The sequence below is a fragment of the Opisthocomus hoazin genome, chromosome 1, assembly GCF_030867145.1.
Source record: "Opisthocomus hoazin isolate bOpiHoa1 chromosome 1, bOpiHoa1.hap1, whole genome shotgun sequence".
NCBI classification, from domain to species: Eukaryota; Metazoa; Chordata; class Aves; order Opisthocomiformes; family Opisthocomidae; genus Opisthocomus; species Opisthocomus hoazin.
In genome coordinates this window covers 6,566,727-6,592,895 of record NC_134414.1, presented here as the reverse complement: position 1 = coordinate 6,592,895, position 26,169 = coordinate 6,566,727, and the positions used below count along the sequence as shown (strand labels likewise).

At 47.6% G+C, this 26,169-nt stretch overlaps 1 protein-coding gene across 12 annotated transcripts in view; it reads left to right on the top strand.

The window, feature by feature from the left end:
- The window catches only part of PAK1 (p21 (RAC1) activated kinase 1), a 124,328-nt gene that overhangs the window by 85,611 nt on the left and 12,548 nt on the right, over positions 1 to 26,169 (top strand). For all 12 annotated transcript variants that reach the window (XM_075415924.1, XM_075415916.1, XM_075415965.1 and 9 more), the window contains 10 exons: positions 4,290 to 4,390; positions 6,431 to 6,578; positions 7,746 to 7,783; positions 9,758 to 9,874; positions 10,192 to 10,366; positions 14,214 to 14,277; positions 15,177 to 15,225; positions 18,272 to 18,384; positions 24,363 to 24,480; positions 24,926 to 25,025. In XM_075415924.1, the coding sequence (XP_075272039.1) occupies positions 4,290 to 4,390; positions 6,431 to 6,578; positions 7,746 to 7,783; positions 9,758 to 9,874; positions 10,192 to 10,366; positions 14,214 to 14,277; positions 15,177 to 15,225; positions 18,272 to 18,384; positions 24,363 to 24,480; positions 24,926 to 25,025 (1,023 nt within the window). The remainder of the gene's footprint in view (positions 1 to 4,289; positions 4,391 to 6,430; positions 6,579 to 7,745; positions 7,784 to 9,757; positions 9,875 to 10,191; positions 10,367 to 14,213; positions 14,278 to 15,176; positions 15,226 to 18,271; positions 18,385 to 24,362; positions 24,481 to 24,925; positions 25,026 to 26,169) is intronic.

Here is a 26,169-nt window from a genome sequence, read left to right as displayed (position 1 = left end):
TAGTGTACACAGGCATGGGCTTTTATGCTGTAGCCTGAGAGCTGCTGAAGTTGATGCTGTCAAGCGCTTCGGAGAAAACAGCCCTTTTTTCTGGGTGGGGAACAGTACTGGAGCAGGCACTTTATGAGGGATAGGTGGGAAAGATGGTGAAGGGGTTGTGCTTTGTGCAAAGGTGCAGCTCAGACACTTGGAGTCCTGCTGTGGAGCAGGCGACAGACCTGGTGAGAGCTTGCAGGTCCAGGTCAGAGGGATGGCCAACAACGGGGGACATCTCGAGGGCATCTTTTGCGGGTCGCTGGGTCAAGAAGGGCAGTTCTAGCTGAAGGTCTTTTCCATTGCGCTACCCATGTGCACGTATGGAACTGTGGTGTGAAGGACACACGAGGCTTAAATCCTGGGCCTCGTACGTGTTTGCACACTTCCATTGAGCTAAGTCGTCTTGCCAGGCTGCTCTGGAGGTGCCATGCTCTGCCTGCAAAATTTCATGATTCAGTAATTTATAGTCCTGATTTCCTCTCTCCCAGCCTAAACCCAAAACTGGTATTTAAACAACCCGTTGGCTTAATACTGCTCCTGTCCAAATGGATGCAGAGCTTGCATGACTTGTTGCTTTCAACAGGAGTTGTGAACACCTGAAGTTTCTTGGGCTCAGGGCTCATCAGTGTCCTTGCTGAGGGCATGAATTTGGCTTGAACGTGGCACATTTAGGTCCTCTGAGCTTTGCTGAGCTCAGCTGCAGCTTTGCCCACAGTTTGCAGCACCTCAGAACCCTTTCCATGCTGACGGGGGGAGCGCTTTCCTCAACCTCAACTGTGGAGAAGACCTTTCTCATCTCGGTATGCTTCAGGGCAGGCTCCCAGGCTTACTTCATGGTGAGACATCATGCTTCCTGGTTGCAGCTCAAGTTGCCAGAGCATTGTAAGGAAACTTTATGGGTGGCTCTTGTAACACCATCAAACGCGTGAGGTTTTGAATGAGAAAGGTGGTAAGGTGTTTGTGGGAATACAGCACTTGGTGGTAGGTAGGCCTTCATAGTCATGTATATGATTTATCTTCTTTTATTTTTTTAAATTTGAGATTCTTCAAGGCGTTTTGACTCATTGCAAGGATAATGTGATCTCTGTAGAGGGGGATTAAATGTTTAGCAAGATTGGGAGTGCCTGTCTGATTCTTTTTGTCTTATACCTCCTGCCATGACATAAATATCTGCTACAAAAAGCAATTATGTTATTAATGGTTTAATATACCTAGGCTTTTAGATCTGTCAGATTTGGGATCAAAAGCTTCTGAAGTTCATTGTCCTCTGAGACTGCTGGAGGAAAATCTCTGAATTCATGTGCCAGCTTCGCGTGCACTCACATGATGATGGATTCAGTCTGGGCACTGTGAAACCTGGAGTGTGGCAGGCAGGCGGATTTTAAAAAGTGTACAGGGAAATTATGGTTTCACCTGCTGTCACATTATTGCTAAGGCAAAGTGAGTTTATGGTAGCTGTCCCAACCAGCTGTTGAGAGTCAGGGAAAATGCAAAGGGTTGAGATGCTGCAGGAAATGGTTGCAGGAAACTAAGAGAGTTGGGAGGACATTAACTGCTTCAGGGTTATGAAAACAACGTAAGTCATAAGTGTGGAAAAATCTCTCCGTATTTCTACGTTGCAGCGTAGCCATACTGGAACTCTCTGCCTCTGTGCCGAACGTGAACAGGGAGCTGGAGTGTTGAGGTGACAGAGGACGTTACGTTATTTTATCGATCCTTCCAGAACTGTTTTTACTGCTCTGTGTAGCTGAGGCTCACTCGGGCCATCGTCTTCTGCTGTGGAAGAGTGAGCGGTCAGCAGTCGTTTCGGTTTGCTGGTTGAACGGTTGGTCGCAGAGAAGTTTGTGGGGATCGGGGTGTGCAGCAGGGAGCTCAGGCTGTCTGAGTGTGGAAATAAAAAGAATCACAGAATGGTTGGGTTTGGAAGGGACCTCTGTGGGTCATCTAGTCCAACCCCCTGCTGAAACAGGGTCACCCAGAGCAGGCTGCACAGGACCGCATCCAAGCGGGTCTTGAATATCTCCAGAGGAGACTCCACAGCCCCTCTGGGCAGCCTGTTCCAGTGCTCGGTCACCCTCAGAGGGAAGAAGTTCTTCCTCGTGTTCAGCTGGAACTTCCTGTGCTTCAGTTTGTGCCCATCGCCCCTTGTCCTGTCGCTGGGCACCACTGAAAAGAGTCTGGCCCCATCCTCCTGACACCCACCCTGAAGATATTTATAAGCATTCATAAGGTTCCCCCTCAGCCTTCTCATCTTCAGGCTGAACATGCCCAGCTCCCTCAGCCTCTCCTCGTAGGAGAGATGCTCCAGTCCCCTCACCATCCTGGTAGCCCTCTGCTGGACTCTCTCCAGTAGCTCCTCTCTTTCTTGAAGTGGGGAGCCCAGAACTGGACACAGTACTCCAGATGGGACCTCACCAGGGCAGAGTAGAGGGGAAGGAGAACCTCCCTCGAACCCACTTACATGTATTGACTTCTAGAGAGCAACTTTATACTCTTTAGCTTTTTTAGGGGTACATTCAGATCTACTGTGGCAGTCGTCCTGGACCGTGTGTGGCTGCGCGTCACTCGTGCAGCACTCCTGCATCCTGGTGCTGGAACAGGTGCCCTCTTCTTCCTCACCTGAGTGATGGGCTTCTAGGCTGGGCTGGCACCTTATTCTTTGGCTTGGAGAAATGGCCTGGTCCTGTGGACAGGTGCCTCTGATGGCACTCTCTGCATCTCTTTTGCTTTCCATCCCTTTCCCATGCACTCAGCTTTTCTGCATAGCTGCTGGATGCAGCTGCCTGTTCCTTTTTTGGCAGGCCTCTGTGCTGCAGATGCTCACCATCTGCTAACCAGCAGCTGCCTCTGTCTCCTCCTAGCTTCCCCCTCTGTGATGGCTCCTCCAGCACTGCAGCTTTCCCTCCTCTGTCCCTTTGGCAGCTCTGTCGCTCTTCTGCGATTCAGCTTCCCCCATCCCCTTTGTTTGAACGAGGTATCGAAACCAATCTGTTCCATCTGCGTGTCCCAAATGGAGCATCTGATCCTTTTCTTTCTCCGAAATTACTCTCTGCGACAGTAACTCTGTAATGACGTGGAGAACAGTGCCGGGGCTGGCGCTGAAGGGAACAGGATTCCGTCCTTTGAGACAAGCTCTGACCATCTCTGTACAACGAACCACATGCAGTGTTGAGCATCAGCTTCAGAGGTTTCTGAAATACCTGGGGTTTGCATTCGTGTTGCCAAAAAATGCACGGGGGAATGTCAGCCACGAAGCCAATTCTGTCTGGCTTGAGATGCAGAAGGTAGCAGCCGGGAAACAGGAGTGGTTTAGTCACCTTCTCCTGGCTCTGCTTATTCTATAACTGCAAGCAGCAGCAAATCCGAGCAGAACACGGTTCTTCCTTGAACTGATCTAAATTTCTTGAATACAGTAAATGTTAGAAGGAAGGTAGGGTCCTTAATATGTCATGAATATGGATGAACTCCTTCCAAGACATAATGATAATCTTGTTTGAAGACCTGACTTGAAATTTTGCAGGGTGCATCTGCTTTGATTTATTTCCTTTCCTGTTTCTTCGTGACTTCTGCTCCTCACCTGCCAGATTCTGCCCTCTTGCTCTGCCGCTTCAAGGCTTGTTATTAAAACCTGGTTTCGTTCATTTTGTGAGCAGCAAAATATAAATGGGTTTGCTCATATAGGATTTCGTAGCAGAAGCACACGTCTTACATTTGATTTTCATTATAAACTCTGTTTTGAGGATGTAGGATGAAGCACTTTTTAAGCAGTATCTGTGGTTAATTTTATCCCTGTCTAAACATGAAGGGTGAGTGTATATTTAACAGCACGTAATATTTTATTTCAAAGTTGCTTAAAACAACGAATAAAAAAATGTGTTCAGAACTGCATGGCTCCAACCTGCTGCCGCTGTCATGCTTTTGACTCTGACCTGTAGAATTCTGGGTGAAGATTTTCGGTAGATAGCTCTTGTGCTATGGAGTGTAGCCCTGGCAATTGATACCTGACACACCCAAAATATCAGTTTCCCTGTCGTACTCTTCTCCGGTGTTAGAGGGCTTTGATTTTTGTTGTCCGCTCACTGTGGCTGCCGTGAAGTGAGCTAACAAAGTTTTTAAGCTTGCTGTTTGTCTGCCCCAGGTTGAAATCCTAGCAAAAGGGGGCTGTGGTTGGGTGGGTAAATTGGAAGCTATTGGGGAGAGTTTAGCTCTTGATGGCTTTATGGATTTTTTGTTGTTGTTATTGTCTCTTCCAGCCAATAAAAAGAAAGAGAAAGAGCGGCCGGAGATCTCCCTCCCTTCCGACTTCGAACACACGATTCATGTGGGGTTTGATGCAGTCACGGGAGAATTCACAGTAAGTGAATCAGGAGGAAGGAAGACCTGTGTGGTTTGGCTTATTGCTGGGAGGAGCCACGACCCATTAAGCTTTGATAAAGTAATGCTGGGAAGGCCATTACCATCATCTAGTTTCATCTCCTTTGAAACACGTCTGCAGAGGTTACTCACTAATTCCTGCCGAGAGATGGTTTGTCGAACTTGGCACGTCCCAGGAGCCCAGGCTGCCAGCAAACTTTCCCTTTCCTGTTTTTTTGGCTAAGCTGGACAGCAAAATATGGTATATCTATCCTCCCTTCCCCTCCCCTCCTCTTCTAGAGCTGGATGAGGTCTACAGCGTAGTCTGCATCCACCAAGCGGGGCTGTCAGAGTTCCCCTTGAGGACACACACAGCTGTGCGTAACTACTTTTGACAGAATGTGTATGTGCTGTCCTAAGGCTAAACGCCAGATGCTTTTATGGGTTTTTATTGACATACAAAATACTATGAAGACAGAGTTGTATTTCATCGTATCATTCTTCTTAATTGGATTACGAGATAGTATTTAATAGCAACAGAAATTCTTTGTGGGCAAGCTGTTTTTACCTGTCTTTAACCTGCTTCTTTTTCAGGGACTTTTCTCTCCTAACCCGAATCATGTGTACAGTTGGGTTTTGCGTGTCAGGCTCTAGACCTGCCCAGGTTAGCCTAGATGTAGCAGTGGGGCGTTACGGGGGTGGGGTATCCAGCCGTCCTTTTGAACAGGGGGAGTGACTTTCTTGATAAAGCATCCCGGTTGCTTGCCACTTCAGCTACACAAACTGTTACGCTTGCTGGTGGTGCAAGCTCCAGGTCAGGTCGTACTCCAGATACATTTGTTTTCTGGCTGAAATGATGTCCCTGTAACGAAATTCTGAGCTTCATATGCAAGGTTATCATCTCTGCTTTCCCGGCTCTTGTTACAGTAGGCTCCACACCACTATTATGAAAGAACCACAGTGATACAAGGATGTTGCAGGTTCATTGCGCTAGATGCTGCATGGTGTGCGTTACTTCAGTAGTCTTTCCTGGATAGATGAAATTATGTGTATACCTGTGCATAAAGGGGTTCTTCACTTGAGGCTTTTCCTGAACTGCAGCATTCACATAATCATAGAATCATAGACTGGTAAGGGTTGGAAGGGACCTTAACAATCATCTGGTTCCAACCCCCCTGCCATCAGCAGGGACATCTTCCACCAGACCAGGTTGCTCAGAGCTCCATCCAACCTGGCCTTGAGCCCTGCCAGGGAGGGGGCAGCCACAGCTTCTCAGGGCAACCTGAGCCAGGGCCTCACCACCCTCATGGGGAAGAATTTCTTCCTAATATTTAATCTAAATCTGCCCTCTTTTAGTTTACAGCCATTCCCCCTTGTCCTATCACTACACACCCTTGTGAAAAGCCCCTCTCCATCCTTCCTGGAGGCCTCTTCAGGCACTGGAAGGCTGCTTGAAGATCACCCTGGAGCCTTCTCTTCTCCAGGCTGAACAGCCCCAACTCCCTCAGCCTGTCCTCATAGGAGAGGTGCTCCAGCCCTTGGATCATCTTTGTGTCCCTCCTCTGGACCCGCTCCAACACATCCATGTCCTTCCTATGTTGGGGGCTCCAGAGCTGGACGCAAGACTCCAGGTGGGGTCTCAGGAGAGCGGAGTAAAGGGGCAGAATCCCCTCCCTCGCCCTGCTGGCCACGCTGCTCTTGCTGCAGCCCAGGGTACGGTTGGCTTTCTGGGCTGCAAGCGCACATTGCCGGCTCATGTTGAGCTTCTCAGATCTGCTCCTTTCTGTCTTTTGAGTTTTGTTCTTCAGAGCCCCGTTAGAGGACTGCCATTTGCATGTCCATGTAAGGAACGTGTGACTTGTAACACAGACAGTGGCTAGGAAGGTGTCGATCCACCGCCTCTTTGCCTTTCCTCTCCTTTCCTCTTTTCTCCCTGTTTCCCTCACAGCGCTGACTAACTCCAGAAACTGTGTGGTGGCAGAACTGCTGCGGTGAGCCACCTTAGACTGCCCGTGGGCTGACAGGGTCCATCTCCCCACAGGGAATGCCGGAGCAGTGGGCGCGTTTACTGCAGACTTCCAACATCACCAAGTCCGAGCAGAAGAAGAACCCCCAGGCGGTGCTGGACGTGTTGGAGTTTTACAACTCCAAGAAGATCTCCAACAGCCAGAAGTACATGAGTTTCACAGGTACGTGGTGATTGTGTTGTACGGCTGCTTTGTCCAACTTTCCATTGGTGTCTGCATGTGGGGTTTCTTTCTTTTATCAACAAGTAGGTCTGGAAAATGTGAATGAGATTCTCAAGCATCCCTCTTCCTTTAAAATTGAATTCAATGATCTCAGAGGTCTTTTCCAACCTACGATTCTATGATTTAAAAATGCCATTCAGTTAATCCTGATGCCCAGCATAGCTGCAAAAGAGGAGGTCAGTCAACTGGCTAAATCCCCGAAACACAGAAGTTTTCTGAAGCTCACACCCAGCACCTGGAAGGCAGATCGCAGAGTGTTGGTGCTGGGATCACAGTGATGAAGATTCCCGGAGAGAACAGACAGCTAAACTTTGCACCAGTTTCGGTTCCCAGCGCGGATGTGGATGTTGCTTTGTGTGTGCTTGGGGTGAGGGTGTCTCCGCTCCCGAGTGCTGTGATCGAGGAATACGCCTCAGCTGCTGGGTTGCTTGGTAACTGCTGACTGGGCTTCTCTAAAAATCTAAGGTGACAAGGTTTTGTGCCTTCTTTGCATGGATTGCCTGCCTACTGGAGGACTCCTACAACTACTGCTCCTTTTCCCTTTCAGCTCTAACTCCTTCCCTTTCTGAACATTAAACCCTGCTTTCCTTCTTTTAAGAGGGTAGAGCCATGTCACCAAAACTGGTATTAACTAGGAAGGCTCCAGGCAGGGATAAAAGCACAAATCTTCTCCATATGTGCCTGGACAGTCAGACAAGAAACCCACCAGATGACTCGCGGGGTCCTTGTGGCTGTGCCAGGAGGTGTAGGTGGCTGGGACTGAACATCGTGCGGGTCTTGGGCTGACTGCGGTGCCTCTGCTGGTGATTTAGCCCGTCGAAAATATTTTGTGTCTATGGATGGAGGACAATATTCATTCAGGTGTTGCTCTGGGAAATTCCTCCCTCCGACACCAGGGCTTTGGGGCCCCTGCATTTGTCTGCAGAATTTTTTACCCGCTGTTCCCATACCTGCCAGGTGTCACCATGTTAAGCTGCAGGTAATGCCTGGATTTGGGAACAGCCTTTTTTCCTTCCACTTCCCAAATTAGCTTGTCCCTTCCTCCGCTCCCCGTGGTGGCTGTGTTTCCCCCTGGTTTGTAACGGCATCACTGTCTGTCTCTTGCAGATAAGTTGACGGAGGATTACAATTCATCAAATACCTTGGTAAGACTGGTGTGCGCGTTCTGTCTCAAGTTTGGGGATTTAAAAACTTAGATAAAGTAGTGTTAGCTACATGTAAACTTTTAGTTTGCTTAGTGTTTTAAAATCTAAACAATGTATATTTATATAGTGAATATATGTTTATAAAAACAGGCAAATTATCCTGAAAAGTCATTCTGCTCTTTTTTTTTTCCCCCCCAACTCAAAGGAGAATCAAGCAGACAGAAGAGACTTTTGTTAGTAAATAGTGATGTAATGAATAGAAATTAGGGAATAAAAGAATAGAAATACTTTTGTTTTCATACAAAATGATCTGTTCCTGTACCTAGAATTTGATAAACACTCTTCTTCCAGGTTTTATATGTATAAACATCTATAAACATCTGTGATCTAACAAAGCTTAATTAGTAACCTGCAAGGTCTGATTGACCAAAACTAATGTAGATTAATGTTGATTAACCAAACTAATCTCCAGCAGAAAAGGAAATAAAAGGTTCTCGTCCTCTCTGCGTGCCCTTTACTCTGTCCTTGCCAGGGCAGGTATCACTCCCATTTGCTTTGTTAGGAGGCACGAGCTGAAAACTCCCTAATGTTTCTGTATGTGTGTGTGAGATGTCAGAAACAAAACTTTCAGTTGAAGACGATTCATAAAACCCCACGATTCCCTCATCTCTTGTCTCCTCACCGCTGTGCCACTGTCTAGAGTGGGCTGCTTCTGCTCCTTTCCGGAGGCAGCATATCCAGATCTGACCGCTTAGGACTTTCTGTGAAAAGGAGAATGTTTCTGATGTTGTTCATTGGTGCATGTCATTGTACGTCAGTCGTCAGGAGCTTCGAATAGCTGAGGCTCTCGGATTTTGAAGTACATCCTGAAAAAAGCAGCAGTTACCAGTCTACTGAGATAGCCTGATGTTTTTGGAGGACATTGGGTAACCTTTAATTCTGGGGATATTCAGGAAATTCCCAGCACGTAGGTGTATCTTCTTGTAGCTTTAAACAGGCTGAGCTCCTGTGCTCTGTCAAGTGCACTTTCGCGATGCTATGTCAGGATGATGGTGTCTTGAAGTATTTTAGGTCCAGTGAAATATTACATTGTTTTCCCCTCTTTCAGAGAGAACAATATTTTAACACTTTCCTCCCTGCCGCTCTTAGGGAACTGATGATGCACAAGCAGAACTGGTCTAGTGGGTTGACGATCTCGCCAAGTTTCTTTTGAAATGTTTATAGTGTAAGGGACGCCAGGAACTTAAAATCCAGTTTCAAATTTAAAAGGTTGAAAGTGGCTGTGATTTCTAATCTATTGCAAAAAATTCCAGATACATTCTTTTAACCACTTATAAATTTTTTTTTAAATAATTGTTCCTGCTTTTCATAAAATTTTAAAGGAGATTTGAAAAGATTTTACCAGATTCTGCTTCCAAAATCTCTGATTACTTAGTTCTCAGTCACAGTAACAAGGCTGATGTTAACCTGACCTCCCAACTTTTAGAGAAACCATTCAGATTTTGATGCAAATTAAAACATTTAAGGACTGAAATCTCCAATCGGCATGATCGGAGTTTGAAGCAAGCATTCAAAAAAAAAAAGAGGCAGCATAAATAGAGACAGATATTTCCAAACCCAGACGTTGCCCCCAGCATTGCGGGCTCTGCCGTGCGGCTGTCGGGAAGGCAGGGAGCGCGCCCGGCTGGGTCGCACGTCCTTGGGAAGGAGGGAAGGGAATTCCTGCAGGAGAGGGCAAGCTCTGTCTGTATGGTTGCGGCGGGCGGTGATGGGCTGCCCCTCCAATTCCCACGAAGGCTCAGGATCTTCAGGGTTCAAATTTTTCAGATATTGCAACTTGCTAGCCTGTTCTGATTGTTATTTTTCTGCACTTGCTTCGACGCAGTCTCTGTTAGGAGCTTAATCGACTGTTTCTGATTCTGTTCGTAACAAGAGAGTGGGTTTTTATTTTTCTGTTTGTGTAACTACTGGCAGAATGTGAAGGCTGTCTCTGAGACCCCTGCAGTGCCCTCAGTGTCTGAAGATGAAGATGATGAAGACGACGCGGCTCCACCCCCCGTGATAGCTCCGCGACCCGAGCACACAAAATCTGTGAGCAGAAACACTTCCTTCAGCCGCTGCTACCATGGTCACGGTCCAGTTTTGACCGTGGCTCCTCGTCCACGCTGCGTGGCGTGGTGCTGAGCCCTGCTAAGGAGGAGGTGGGAGCCATTCCTTCTGCAGGAGCACCTTCATGTGATCACCTGCCTAGTTAGGGGAGGGCTGAGAGAGTCCTCACTTAACGATGTTAGCTGTTAACAAAGTAGCTGTAGAAATGCATCCCTGGCAACAACAAGAACAATAATGAGGAATAGAATTGTCTTAATCTGATTTGTATTAATATATATTTTTTTTCTCGACAAAATTAGATATACACCCGTTCTGTGATAGACCCCCTTCCTCCTCCTACCAGAGATGTGGCGACCTCTCCTATTTCTTCTCCCTCGGAAAACAGCACAACAGCACCTGATATGCTGGTCAAGAACGCGGAGAAACAAAAGAAAAAGCCAAAAATGTCAGATGAAGAGATCTTGGAAAAATTAAGTACGTCCTTTCTGTAAAAAAAAAACCCCATAAATTCCAGGGCTTGCTGTGTTGATTTCTCAAAATCTTAATAAGCTGAAATGGTTTGACATTCCCATTTTGAGATCCCTTACCGAAGACATTGCGTTGTGACCGTGTGCCAAAATCGGGGGCAGATGTAAAGAGGGAGCTTGAATGTAAGCTGAGCACCTGTGATGCCAGCTGAAGCCCCTGGGGAGTTACAGATCCTCAGGCTCTGCAAAACAAGCCCGGAATAAGTTACGTCTACTTAACTATGAAGTCTGAGATTGTTCCAGATCTTGATATTCTGTCGCTCTGGAGCGTGGATGATTATATTGAAATGTTAGGCATAAGGTGTCTAAAAGATGGAGAGGAAATTAATGCATCCCCAAATTTGCCTTCCACAATACCGTGGTGTCAAGTGACTTAGTTATTTTTAAGTGCCTTAACATTGTGTGAGTACCCAAATTAGTCCTTGTTTCTGAGAAAAATTCGTCTCATCTCTCTGCTGTGTCCTAGTGTCTTTAACAGTCCCTACCTTCAAGTGCTCCTCTGCTGCCTGGTGTTTTTGGGCTACGCTGCGGCATATCCAACAGCTGAACCGGCTCTTCTGTGCAGTTGATTGCTATCCTCAGCCTGGGCCAGTTTTTATTAGGGTAGAGCATTTCTAATGCTTTGAACTACTAATCCTGTATTAATTACACAGATGCTCTGGTTGTTAGTTAATGCAAATTGTGTTAGCACCTCTACAGTCAGGCTGGTCTCCTCGGTTAAGTGTATACCCCTAAAGGTCAGTATTTTATGAAGCAAAGAGTAGTAGCTAGATGAAGGAAAATATAATCTGGGGGTCTAACTAAAAAAACCCCAAACATTAAAAATTAAAATGGTATCTGGGTACCTAATTCTTTAAATAAAGCCTTAATTGAATTGATGGCATGTTAGCTGGAACCACTTGCTGTTGGAAAACTCATACTCATTGTTTCCAAATAGCAACTTCAGTCACTTAATTAGCAGGACCTTCGTACTGTTAAGGATTCAAGACATTTTTGTGACCAGGTAGGGCAAGCAGGGACCGTGGCAGGAGATAAGTGCTATGCTAATACAAATGCTAATACAAATGAGAAGTTGTGGAGTCTCCTTCTCTGGAGATATTCAAGACCCGCCTGGACGCGGTCCTGTGCAGCCTGCTCTGGGAGACCCTGCTTTGGCAGGGGGGTTGGAGTAGATGACCCACAGAGGTCCCTTCCAACCCCGAACGTTCTGTGATTCTGTGATTCTGTGTTGGGTGAATGGTTGGACTTGATGATCTTAGAGGTCTTTTCCAACCTATGATTCTATGATTCTATGATTATCCCATTTTACAGATGTGAGCACTGAACAGGGCAAGACCGGCGGTTGCCTCTTGTTACTGCAGCACTGTCCTGTCACTGCCGTGGGGAAAGATTTGCCGGTCTCTCAGACTGAACTTGTAGCCTGTGTTAGGCTTTGAGGGAAAGTTTATGAACATTTGTCCAGAAATGTTTATCCTCAGGGCTGACAGCATTGCTCCCGTAATTGTACAGTGGGGTTTATATAGTCAGACTTCTCTTCCCACCCTCCTCTCCAAACATGGACCATATTCCCTTCCTTTACCTCTGTCTGCCCTAAACCCCGTGGGCTTGGCCGCTCTCCAGCAGCGTCTAAAAATAGCCTGCTCTTTGCTTGCTACTGGATTTCTTGGCCTCACGACCATGAGCGGTTTCTCTGCCAGCGTACATCTGTTCAGGCTCAGCCCCAGACCCCTGTGAAAGCAGCACCATATGTCGGCAGCTTGAGTGACTTGCAAGCACCAACTCGGATGCCGCTCCACATCCCTTGATCCTATTAAGCCACCTTGGTGCTGTTGGAGAGGAGACTCGCTCCCAGCTGAGCTCCAGGAATTGTTGGCTCCGATTTCTTCAGCCTAAGAAGGGTGCGATTCCTGCCTGCCGTAGGGGTGTTACGGATATCAGTTCATGTTTGCGGGGAGTGTTGAGTTTCGAGGATGCTCCTTTTGGCAGCTTCTCCAGTTTACCCCTTGGCAACCCGCTGTATGATTCGCTGGACTCCAGCGCGTCTACGCATCTGGTCCACCGCCTGCCCTTGCGCCGTGAGCTCCCTCCCCGTGTACAGAAAACGTTGCGTTCCTAGTGGATACCAAATCCACCTTGAGCATGAGCAGCCCCTCACTGCCAGGCGTTGCAGAACATCAGGCAAAGCGCTTTTCCTTTGAGGGATGCAGTAATGGTGACGGAGCACTGGAACAGGCTGCCCAGGGAGGCTGCGGAGTCTCCTTCTCTGGAGATATTCAAGACCTGCCTGGACAAGGTCCTCTACAGCCTACTGTAGGTGACCCTGCTTCGGCAGGAGGGTTGGACTAGGTGACCCACAGAGGTCCCTTCCAACCCCTACCATTCTGTGATTCTGTGATTCTGTAATGCGCTTTCTTCTGGCTGAACCGCCACATTTAGGGGAGAAGGAGGTTGAGATTGCCTCGGGTAGCTCTCCAAAACCAGAGCAAAGCTGCGGTCACGCAGCTGCTGCTGCTAAAGCTTGTGCTGACTGTTGGGTTTCTGGACTGAGCATCGCTCAGGTTGTGGGAAGTTTGGCTCTGAAGGGTCTCTCCAGCTTCCCTCATGAGTCTTGCAACCCAGTCACTGGGTCAGTAATGGCTACAGTCGTGCCAGTATGGAAATGTCGTAAAAACTTCTGGAAGAAATTGTCGTGGTGTAGGGAAATCTTTGGCTAGATTTGCAACCGACAGTTGGCTCTGAGGTGAATGAGGCCCTGGCCACAAATTCAGAGGATGTTGAGTGCAGTGTTATCTTAGGTTATAGAATCACAGAGTGGTTTGGGTAGGAAGGGACCTTTAGAGGCCATCTACCCCAACCCCCCTGCCATGAACAGGGACATATTCAACTGGATCAGGTTGCTCAGAGCCCTGTCCAGGCTGACCTGGAATGTTCCCAGGGATGGGGCATCGACCACCTCTCTGGGCAACCTGTGCCAGAGTTTCGCCACCCTCAGCATAAAGAATTTCTTTTTTATATCCAGTCTGAATCTCCCCTCTTTTAGTCTAAAACCATCACCCCTTGTCCTGTTGCTACAGGCCCTGCTAGAAGGTCAGTCCCCATCTTTCTTAGAAGACCCCTTTCAAGTCCTGGCAGCTGTTCTAAGGTCTCCCCGCAGCCTTCTCCTCCCCAGGCTGACCAGCCCCAGCTCTCCCAGCCTTTCCTCCCAGCAGAGGGGTTCCAGCCCTCGCATCATTGCTGGGGCCTCCTCTGGCCCCGCTCCCACAGCTCCAGCTCTGCCCTGTGCTGAGGGCTCCAGAGCTGGACGCAGGACTCCCGGGGGGGTCTCAGCAGAGCGGGGCAGAGGGGCAGAATCCCCTCCCTCGCCCTGTGCCCACGCTGCTGGGGATGCAGCCCAGGATGCAGCTGGTTAGTTCATCCAATGTGTTGAAGCTGGGGGTGACATGAAGTTGCAGGTTTCCAGCAAATAACTCTATTTACGTGTGTGGTGGCCATGCCTCCCCATCCTGTGCCTAGCAGTGTGCAGTCACCAGCTGCTAGCGAGGGTTAAATGTGCTTAATGTCTGTGTTCCACCATTCAGAAGGGAAATACCTGTGAGAGGGGAATGCCACCGCTGATCCGTGTGTAAGTAGCTGAAGACTTCCTTGGTGTTCATGTGCCTCTGGATTTCTGACGAGTGGTTCATGAAGCTCAACGGAGCCCACTGTGCCAGTGGAGCTGCTCTTAAATTCCGGTTGGTTCCTATAGCTATACAAAAAAGCACTTAGAAAATCCTTTTTTTTTGTTTGTTTTGTAGGAAGTATTGTGAGTGTGGGTGATCCGAAAAAGAAGTACACGTGTTTTGAGAAGATTGGACAAGGGTTGGTATATGCTCCTTCTCTGTCCAATACCTTTCCTTATGCTAAGAAGGAATCACTGAAACCAGGCGATGTTAGTTGGCTGGAAAAGCTATTGGTGGTGCTTTGGAGAGTTTGGTTGGTTGCTTTTTTTGTTTTCTTTTGTATTTTTGGGGGGTTTTGGTTGTTTTGGTGGGTTACACTCACATACACACCCAGCTCTTCCCTCTTTCTTGATCAAGTCTTCAGTCACAGGGATGATTTTTTTTGTGTGATTGCGTTTTAATGTAAGAAAACATGTCATAAGATGATTATGTTGCTAAATATAACTACAAGCAGGGAAGGAACTGCTTATTTTCAGTATGCAAGACGATCTTCACGTTACAGATTTTCTTTCTGCATTACCTCTCCTCAGTGCGGGTGTTGTACCCCTCTGAGCAGGTTAAGGGGAAAATAGGGGTTGAGGTTGAGGAGAGGCTATGGTGCAAGTCACTGAGAGATCTGCTGGCAGCTCCATGTGCTGAGGCTCAGACTCCCGTTGCCCTCGCTACAAAAGCCATATTTGTTTACTTGAGCTGATCCTGTCTGCTCTGTGACCATGCTGGGCAGTTTGCAAGCCAGCGCAGCGCAGTCATGCCCGTTTAAATCGGATCAACTCATGGTCCTACAAGCTGTGCTAAGTTGCTGGTTTAGCAGCAAGGGTTTGGATGACCATTGTTCCCCAGAAATTCTCTGGCTTCTGCTCCAACAGCGGTCTTGGCTCAGAAATATTTCAGATGATATTTACCACTGGGATTATTGCATGAAAAGGATTGGGACTGAGAGCACTTCAAAGAGACAAGTGGGAGGGAGCGTGTGTTAAGCTCTCAGTCTTGCTATGAGGCACTAATAAGTATTTTTCTTCTTTGCTCTCTTTTGTTTAGAGCCTCAGGTACAGTTTACACAGCAATTGATGTAGCTACAGGACAGGAGGTAAGTGCTGCCAGAATGCCACAGCAGTAGATTTTGGATTGTGTCCTGAAAGTTCAAGTTGATGCTGCAAAATAAAGACGGTCTTTCAGGGGTTCATGACATCTTATTTTTAATGAGGTATTTATTTCCTTGCTAATGAGGCATGGTTGACTGGTCTGAGCAGAGAACTGGAAAAAATTATTTCCGAACTTTTGGTTCCTGGATCATTTCATATTTGTCAAGAATCTTTCTGTCAACCACGAAGGCTAGAAGCAAAAGTTTGGACTGGATAGTTCCGCAGCAGAAATTTATCTCTCCATCCCTCGGATTCCTGACTGTCCCCATTTAAATTCTTTTATGTGCCCTCTGCTCCTTTGCTTCCTACACTTATGCTAGTTGACTTACATAGAAATAGTTCCTCTCCCACCCTTTGCCCACTTGCTTTCTGCCCTTGAATTGAGAGACAAGGAATCATAGAATCGTAGAAACATAGAATCATAGAATCATATAATGGTTTGGGTTTGGAAGGACCTGAAAGATCATCTGGTTCCAACCCCCCTACCATCAGCAGGGACATCTTCCACCAGACCAGGTTGCTCAAAGGCCCGTCCAACCTGGCCTTGAACACTGCCAGGGAGGGGGCAGCCACAGCTGCTCTGGGCAACCTGTGCCAGTGTTTCACCACCCTCATGGGGAAGAATTTCTTCCCAGTATCTAATCTAAATCTGCCCTCTTTTAGTTTACAGCCATTCCCTTGTCCTATCACTACACACCCTTGTGAAAAGCCCCTCTCCGTCCTTCCTGTCGGCCCCTTCAGGTACTGGCAGCTGCTCTAAGGTCACCCTGGAGCCTTCTCTTCTCCAGGCTGAACAGCCCCAACTCCCTCAGCCTGTCCTCATAGGAGAGGTCAGGCTGTCTGTCTGTATTTTTCTTTCCCCCTGCCGAATATTGAAAAGTGCCCTGCGTGCTGCATGCATGCATAATGAACTAGTGGTGATGGATATGCAGCGTCTGTGGAAACCGTTATTGCTAGATGGCAGATTTTTAAAGAGGAAAGTGTATGCATTATTCCAAATGTATTTATGGAAGTCTGCAGCAATGCATGTCTACTTTGCATTCGTACAATGTCAGGGTTATCCACCAGTGAATTTCATAACTGTGCTTTTTGCGGAAACTCCTTCAACTCCTTTTTCAGTTCCTGAGGAGTGAAGACAGTTTAACTGCAGCCTCTGAGGGAGAGGTTGAGGTGTTGCATTTATTTTGAAGCAAGGAGAAATTTTGTAGGAGGAGGAACTCCTTTGATGGTTTTCCTCTTTCTTTCTGGACCCCTTTGGTGACTCCCATGTGAATATTAAAGTGCTTATATTACAACAGACTTCTAGATCATTCCCATTACACTAGTGTGATCATAGAATGATAGAATGTTTTGGGTTGGAAGGGACCTTTAAAGGCCATCTAGTCCAACCCCCCCGGCAGTGAACAGGGACATCTTCAACCAGATCAGGTTGCTCAGAGCCCCATCCAACCCGACCTGGAGTGTGGTACTTCTCTGGGCAACCTGTGCCAGGGTTTCATCACCCTCATTGTAAAAAATGTCTTCCTTATTTCCAGTCTAAACCTCCCCTCTTCTAGTTCAAAACCATTACTCCTTGTCCGGATTGGGCCTTGGATTTTTTAGTTTGCATTTGGGATCGCTGTAACCTTGGCGTCCTGTTGAGCTCTTCCTTTCTGTGAAGCGCGCTGCTACCAATCCTTCAAAACAAAATTCCAAAATCCCTCCAAACACATTTGGAAGCACTGGAAGGAAACTCCTTTATTTTGCGCTCTACAGGAGCCTTGGGCAGCTCCCAGGATTAAAATATTGAAGATTTTCACTGACGATGGCTATTCAGTATAACTACAGCTGTTTATTTTGTATCTTAACGCATAGGATAGTCTTAGATAAGGAAAATGTGTGGTGTCTGTCTGTTCTTGATTTTTATATGTTGGGATTTTTGTACAGTCTCCCCTGCTATACTATCAAAATGCTAATTGTATCCATCTGTATTGGTACTCTGTGGCTCGTTTCTTCTTAGTCCTTGCTTTGTGAGCTGGAGTTACTGGCTCCCCTCCCTTCGCCTAGGCCTCTTTCTCTGCAAGTAGCGGTTTTGTAAAGGCGTAATTCCATTTCATTCCCTTTGCCTAAATATTGTACCAAATACAGCTGGGTTGTAACATCTGTGGAAGTGTTTCTGCCTCCTGCTATGCTGAGTAGTCTTACTGGTTTGAAGGCTTGTCTGAGGGCCGGGTGCTCTCGTGAAGTTCTGGTAGCGTGGAGGGTTGAACCTAAGAGTTAAGAACATGTACCCTCGTGCTTTCTGTGTGTATACATGAGGAGTTGGTATCCTGAAGGAGGCAGAAAGCTGCTAAGCCAAAGGGCTACAACTGACAGATCCATCCCTATTGCCCTTCAGTTATGACTGGGGATAAAGCTGAACCCTGTTCACTTATTTTCAGCTTTTTGTCCAAACACTGGTGCTGCTTTCCCCTGGGTCTTGCTGTGACAGAAAGAAATAGAATTACCACCTGGAAGTACTAAGCTTAGGCTACGTTATTTACCTCCTCCGTGCACAGGCGCCCTGCTATAGATTTCTGGAAGCACAGATTTGCACAGGAGCAAAAAAAGAAACACCCACCAAAAAACTTCCAGAGACATCGAATCTGAAATAAAATGAAGAAGAATCCTTAAAGAAATGAAATTCTTTTTTGAATGAAATTGAGAAAGAAATCTCTCTTCTCCTTGTTACCGAGAAGTTGTAAATGAAGATGGCTATTCAACTGTGACAGAACTGTGACAGTATGAAAAGAGTAATTCCCCTTGTCCTTCTTGGCCTGAAGTATCCTCCAGCGTAAGTGGAAATGGACTGGCTGCAGGAACTCGCAGAATTACTAGAAGGCTGAGCAACCCGTGATGAAAAAGTGTTTTCCCGCTTCACCTGAACGTGGGACTGAAATAATTGACGCTGGTACTGGCAGGTTTCTAGGGGACTCCTGTAATAACGCTTTGCTTGGTCTTTCCTCACTGCAGGTTGCAATCAAGCAGATGAATTTGCAGCAGCAGCCCAAAAAAGAACTGATTATTAATGAAATCCTTGTGATGAGGGAAAACAAAAACCCCAACATTGTCAACTACTTGGACAGGTATGTCGTGATTCGAAGAGTCCACAGAGGGGCTCTGGAAAACACTTCCATGTCACTGTCTTTAGTGATCCTGTCTGAGTTTCATGCAGGCATAGGACAACCTTGCATTCTTTAATGCGTGTGACGAGGTTGGGGTGTGGGTGGCTTGGTGGCCTCTCTCCATATCCCAGGAGAATCAGGTCTCTGAGTCAGTATTAGTGGGGTATCTAGGCTCCTGTTAGAGGTGCTGGCAGCAAAAGCGTTAGCAGCATGTGGTTAGGACTCTGCTTTTCAGTTCTCTCCTTTGCCAAATTTGACATGACAAGCCATTTCCTTCCTGCTATTAGAGAAGAAGTAGAAATAGCTTTAACGATGTTATTTGTATTTGCTTTCCTCTTCCTCTTCTTTTCTCTTCCACTGAGCAAAGGTGACATTCTGCTTGTGGAGGAGCAAACTCCTTCTGGGGTTAGATGGTGATCTTGTCCCCGTGGCTGTCCCCTGAGGTTTTCTGCACAGTAGCAGAACAGTGACGAGGGTGAATGACATGCGACACATTACCAAGCAAGGCTGCTTTCCTGTGGGTGTGAAAAAGGGACAAAAGGAAACCTGGCACAGACGTAAGAACCCTTTGGAAGACAGAGGGAACAGGATTATTCCCTTCCCAAGGCTGGGCTTTGTGGGCTCATGCACATGCTGTGGCACTCCTGCTCATCCTTGGATATGTTACGTCCGTATGGGACAGGTCCTCCTTGAGTCCCTACTTGTCCTTACTGCAAGAGCTGCACCTAATAGCTTATTTCTGTAGAGACCTGCTCTTCTTGTTCTTGAGCTGTTGCCCCTTGGATGGGGACAATAACAGAGCAGAAGCAAGCAGCACAATGGCTGCTGCGCTGAGTGTAAACCGTTTTTAAAATAAACGTGTGTGGCTGTGAAAATTCTGGTCACTGTAGCTCAAGGCAGTAAAATGCAGTAAAACGTGGCTGTGGGAGCTCTTCCCCACAGGATGTTAATGCTGTGCATAAGGGTGATGGTAGCAGGGCCATCACCAGGTGTTTGGAGGTTGGCTGCTTCGGAAAGAGCAACTGGTAAATGTGCTTCTGTGGGGGTAGGGAGCTGCCTTTGAAAGTGCAAGAAATTCTCACATCTCCCCTGTTTGAATTCCTGGATGCAAACTGTCAGCATTGACATCTGGGGTGTAATGAAAGCCCAACGGGCAGAAGCACTGCATGGTGGCTTGAATTCATCATCAATGTAACATCGGTGCATCGTGCCAAGCCTTTATGTCATTCACCGTATGTTAAAGATATAGAAAGATATAGAAAGATATATAAAGTTCCAGTCGAGCTGCTGCAGGATTTTCAGTCTCCTGCGCTCACGTCGGAATCCACTGGTCCTGATGATCTTACAGGTTTGACTTGTTGTAGGGTAAAGAGTGCCTAGGTAGGATGGGCTGCAGGCTTTAATCTTGGCAGCTCATTTTTTTGAAGATGCAACGGAGAGATGTGACCTAGAATCTCTTTTGGGAATCCTAGAGGGTATTTGCAAACTTGTTTGCTTGGCATGCATATCAAAATCTTATCAGCTGCTTCGTTAACAGGTTTCTTTAACAGGCTCTTAATGTCTTAGCCCAAAAAAAGTACTTCTTGCATGCTGCAGCATCAGCTGTGATGCTGAATTTATAAGGTGCTGTGTCTTATCCATCGCTGTAAAAATCTACATTGTTGAAGGGACAGAAGGTCTGCTCCGGAAATTTTGTGGCAGGGGTGTGTGCGCAGGGAAGCGATGCCGGCCAGACGCCCTCTTCCTACAAGGAGCAGAAGGATATGACCTCTGCGAAATGAAACAAGTGGCAAAGAAGAGTAAAGAATTGCATCTGGGCTGAAACTGTTTCTTTCTCCTGGCTGATTAGGAGCTTTCTTTCGGGAAAACTGATGGAGAGACTTGTCCTTCCCATTAGAGACAGTGTCGCTGAGTACATGCGCTTGCCTCCTCCAGCCAGTACATCCCAGCCGTAGGGTAGCTGCGCGTCCCGCTGTCTTCTTCAAACTTCCAGCAACAAAAGCTGCTGCTTTTGTCCTCTACTTTCTCTCACTAATCATTTTCAGAGGGATTAGCTTTTGTTTGAGTGCTGCAGGTGGACAGAGCAATAGCTAGGGTGGACGCGGGGGTTCTTGTGCCCATCGTGCCGCTTCAGCTTTGCAACTGCAGGATCCTGTTGCTGGGGAGCTGCGTCCCTCCGGCCTGGCCTAACGTCCCTGTTTGCTGCGTGAGCACCGAGTGAAGCTGATATTTGAACACCGCTTGCTGGTTTCTGCCTGCTGCTGTCGCAGAAGGAAGTGCAAGGAGGGATGTGCTTGCCACTGTGGGACCTGGTTTCTTTTCTGCGGTTCTGTTTTTGACAGCGTCTCCCCTTCTGAGTCCCTAACGGGAGCTGCAAGATATTTGTCAGCATAAACCAGCTCTCTCGCTTCTCTTTGCCTCAGCTCCTCCCCTTATGCAAGGGTTTGCTGTGCTTTATTCTCCCTGACCTGCTGGCTTGTGGTTGAGAGCTCTGGCTGGTTTACTGTCCCCCCAAGCATCACTGTGCAGATGGTGCATTTATGCTTCAGGCAGCTTTTCTGCTGCGGTGTAAGTGGCCGGTGTTGCACGAAGGTGTGCTGTGACATTTAAGTAGTGACATGGCCCAATTCAGCTGTACTTAGGAGCTGAATTTAGAAGCATCCATCTCTGAAGACAGTGACGCTAGTTTTCCTGTGCAGACAAGCAGCCACTCGTGCTGAGTTACCTTCTGGAGGTTCTTTCTGCCACGTGAAAGGGGCCCTCAGAGCCCTGCTTCTAACCTCGGGCATCTAAACACAGGCATCAGATGCCCAGTGTTAGGCAAAGCTGACTCTCTGCCCTTTGGTTTATTTCATTCTGAAGAGCTCTCCTTAAGCTAATAAATGCCACAGATCCTCACATTAATTGATAGCCACTGTTACCCTCACCCCAGCCCCAAACTCTCCTAGGGCTGGAAGGTCAGTGGATAAAGCTGAAGATGTATGACACTCGTGCTACAAGAAAACACTGAATTCGTTCTGGCCTACCTTCATGTTTGCACGTTGGAAGCACGTCACTGTTGCAGATATCTGTAATGAATGATCTTGCTCTTCTGGGCAAAAGCAAATTTTATAAAGTTTGTCAATAAAAAAGGAGTTTGACTGCCTGGTGTGTGTGATAGGAAGGGCTTGGTGAACACCTTTCTAAGGTATCTAAGTGGAAGCCGAGGAACACCTTACAGGAGCAGACATTACCTGCACTTGGAGATGGATGAAGAGAAAGCTGTAGAGACCACCTCCTTCTTCCTCAGAGACTTTCCTCAGCTTGTTTTTACAGCCTTGTTTTGGAAGGCAACTGTGGGTGACAAGGTGCAACACTATCCTATGCCTGACATCACATGGAGAGCAGCACGTAGGTGTGTGGACTTTCTGGTGGTGGCGTCTCCAGAACTGCTGAGAGAGTGGTTTTGAGTCACGCCTACAGCAGGCAGCTCCGTGACTAAAACTGGCCACTGCTGCGGCAGACGGTACCACCCATTCTTCTGAAATGACATTTGCTCAGCGGCAGCTGGCGGGGAGCCACCATTAATTCCACCTTCCTGCGTGTTATGTCAGATCTATCGATTACTGAGGTGCCTGGGTCTTGGCACGTGCCTTGGCTGCTCGTGGTGCAGCTTTGATTCACAGTGTGGTTCCTGGCTCGCTCCATCGCTTTTGGCTGCAGAGAGATACCAGCTTGCTCCCAGCATGGGCAACTTGAGATTCTCACACAGGAGCAGTGGAGTCCATTGTGGCCCCATCCTTACGGTCAAGTGGGTTTAGGCTGCTAATGGCAATGAAGGGAGGCGTCATGATGTCCAGGGTGACTGATTTTTTGAGAGGATGCTGATAGAATCTAGAGAGAGCCTGGTTTGGCAGAAGCGATAAAGAAGTAGTAACAGCATAAGGGCAGGAAGGAAGGGTGTGAGTAAAATCGTAGAATCATTAAGCTTGGAAAGGACCTCTTAGATCATCAAGTCCAACCATCAATCCAACACTGCCATACCTGCTAAATGATGTCCTGAAGTGCCATATCTACGTGATTTTTGAACCCCTCCAGAGATGGGGACTCCACCACTGCCCTGGGCAGCCTGGTCCAATGCCTGACCACTCATTCTGTGAAGAAATTTTTCCGAAGATTCAATCTAAACCTCCCCTGATGCAACTTGAAGCCATTTTGTCTCGTCCTGTTGCTGGTTACTTGGAGAAGAGACCAACCCCCGCCTCACTACACCCTCCTTTTGAGTAGTTGTAGAGAGCAATAAGGTGCCCCCTCAACCTCCTCTTCTCCAAACTAAACAACTCCAGTTCCCTCAGTCGCTCCTCATCAGACTTGTTCTCCAGACCCCTCACCAGCCTCGTTGCCCTTCTCTGGACACGCTCCAGCCCCTCAAAGTCCTTCTTGTAGTGAGGGGCCCAAACTGGAACACGGCACCCAAGGTGCGGCCTCACCAGTGCCGAGCACAGGGGCATGATCACCTCTCTACTCCTCCTGGCCACACCATTCCTGATACAAGCCAGGAAGCCCGAGTGACTTTCAGAGCCCGTTAGAAGGTAGATGACCCACAGAGTTGGCAGGAGCGCTTCTGAAAGCAATTCTGTGACTCTTCTGTCACTCCAAGGGGCTGCTGTGCAGGTGACACCGCTTCTGCTGCGGAAAACACTGCCAGTGCATCGGCTTCTCGTCCACAGTGGAGTTGGAGACCTGTCTGCTCTGGGAGCATAGCCCTGTGCCCTTGAGCTCTGTATTCTGAAAGAAACTCCGGGCTCTGCCTCACTGCATAGTCTTCAGCATCACCAAACCAAGATACCATTTTTGTCTCCAGTATTACAAGCTCTCCAGAACTGTAGCGCTTCTGTTACGCAGCTCAGATTACAGTTCTTATTTTGGGGGAGTTTTTTCATCAGCTCAGGTGTTGGCAGTGTGTCCTTCTGAGGTCAAAGTGTACCTCCTGCCCACTCCTGTGATGTCTTACTCATCTCTGTCTACTTTCCATGCCAAGTTGGGCTTAATGACTTATTTCTCCTTCATGGTTGCTTTCTAGCTAATTGTTCCCTAGAACCTGTCCTGCTTTTTGCCTTTGGCTCCTAGCGAATTCACTGCTCGCTCTTCAGTGTTCTAGAGCGAAGCAAACGTCTGCTTGATGAGCCAGCAGACGCTTTTAATTAGATTCTCTGCCCTCTCTCTTGACTCATCTGTCCACTCACTTTAAAAATGGGAGGATAGGCTGAGAAGGTGGGGTTTCAAGTTTTCAAGCTGTTCCTTCCTTCAGGAATGTGTGATCCTGATGCATCTGTCATGGAAGATTGTGTTGATGTTTTTCCAGATGGGCCCAAAGCATGATACTTAAAAAAAGGTGTTCTTTCTCTGTTGCTCGTGGGCAGCCATCCATTGTGTCACCCAGCGTCCCTGGGCCTAGGCAAAGTAGGGAGTTGCTTAGGACAGCAGGGTGCCAGCGGTGACAAAGCAGCCCCCAGCCATCCCTTCTGATGCAAGAGCCCCCCAAAGCCACGCTGTGTGCCAAATGTCTGGGTTGCATGCTTGGAGCCTTCCTTGACTAGTAGCTCTTCCTCTTCTCTCCCAGCAGCAGCACGAATGGTAAGGTTGGGTCTCCATCTTAGTCTGGGCCCTTTCCGTGGCAGAAAAATTCAGCCTTGCTTTTATGGCCAGGAAACTCGTAGCCTGCTCTTCCGTTATCTCTTTCCTCGACTTTCTGCACTCACTCTTCCTCTGCCCATTCAGGTTGTGATCAGATCCTCCCGTGTACAGAAAGTACCACGGGTACCTGGTGCTAAAGACACTGCTCAAGCCTCACGGTTTCTCTGCTCTTCTGAGACAGCTTTAAACCCCATTGCATTCTGCCTGGGTGAACGGTGCCGTGCTCGTGCTTGCTGATTTTAAATCTGGTTTTGGCTCTTCAGTTACCTTGTAGGAGAAGAGCTCTGGGTGGTCATGGAATACTTGGCAGGAGGCTCCCTGACAGATGTCGTGACAGAGACCTGCATGGATGAAGGACAAATCGCAGCTGTGTGCCGAGAGGTAAAGCAACACTCGCGCTCGGAGGGAGCTGTGATTGGGAAGGGGACAAAGGCTTCCTGCGACCTGTCACTGGCTCCGTAGGAATAGCTGTCTCCAGCTTCTGTAACACAGCAGTCGTTCCTTCAGAGGATGGATTTCATCTGGGAGGTTGCAGCACGCAATCCCAATGCAAGCCTAAGAAGTTTCACCCTAGAGGGAGGACTGGAGTACAAAGTGGGGTTGGAATCCCCTCGGTTATGCCTGTTTGGGACTAACCTGTCCTCCTAGGACCCGCTGATCCCAGTGAGATATCTCTCTGTAGCCCTGGCTATATGAAAGACACTAAGACACTAAGCCCTTGCTACTCAAAGTGCGCATTGTTAGAGTCCATTAGTTGCTAACTGGGACTGGTGAATAATTTCATGCACAGTAAGAATATCTCTATTACTCTATTTTTTTTTTTCAGTGTCTCCAAGCTCTGGAATTCCTCCATTCAAACCAAGTTATTCACAGAGACATCAAGAGTGACAACATCCTGCTGGGAATGGATGGCTCTGTCAAACTAAGTACGTGGGGAACAGCAGTGATGATAACTTGAGTTACAAACCCCGGTCTGTTATCAGCTATGGGCCAGGCCTGTCAGGGAGATGGGTGCTTGAGATGCTTGATGCTGTGATGATGAAGAGACTTTAGAAATGCTCCCCTAGGTATTTTTGTGTCATTGGTTTTAATGGAGATTGGCAAGCATGAATCCTTGTGAACGGATACCAGACTCGAAGTGAAGTTTGGGGTTTGTTTAGCTTTGGGTCATCCATTGGTGACCTTATAGCAGCCTTCCAATACCTGAAGGGGCCTACAGGGAGGATGGAGAGGGACTTTTCACAAGGGTGTGTCGTGATAGGACAAGGGGGAATGGCTCTAAACTAAAAGAGGGCAGATTTAGATTAGATATTAGGAAGAAATTCTTCCCCATGAGGGTGGTGAGGCCCTGGCCCAGGTTGCCCAGAGAAGCTGTGGCTGCCCCCGCCCTGGCAGGGTTCAAGGCCAGGTTGGATGGAGCTCTGAGCACCCTGGTCTGGTGGAAGATGTCGCTGCTGATGGCAGGGGGGTTGGAACCAGATGATCTTTCAGGTCCTTTCGAACACTTACCATTCTATGATTCTATGATTCTATGATTCTATGATCTATTTTTGTGGACTGAAGTAGCAGTATTTTAATGCTACCCCAGTCTAGAAAGCTGGATTTGAAGGTGTAGGGCCAGAAGTCTTTATTAGTGAATGATCTCTTCAGTCTGGAAAATACTGCGGGTAGTTGAGAGACAGGAGGAGTGGAGGGAGAACTGAAAACTCTGTAACTAGGAAACATTTAGTCTTGCAACGCCAACCCAGACTGGACTCTAAATGTTGTTTCCTCCTTGTGGTATCACCGGTAATGAAGCCCTTGGGACTGTTGTGCCCTCAGGTGCTAAGGTAGCAGTTCGGCCTGTCATTGTCCATGCAGAAATAAGTCTGGAAACTAGTGAATTATTATCTTCCACCTATAGCTTGAACAGAATTGTGCTTCTTTTCTCTCCCTCTCAGTTCTGCTGGCTGGCACCCAACAGGCATAAATAAATCTATTTTTGTCGGCAGTGACAGCAGATATGACTCAAAATTCACACAGTGCAGATATGCTGAGTAAGAAGGTGGGGGTTTTTTGCACATAATTGCT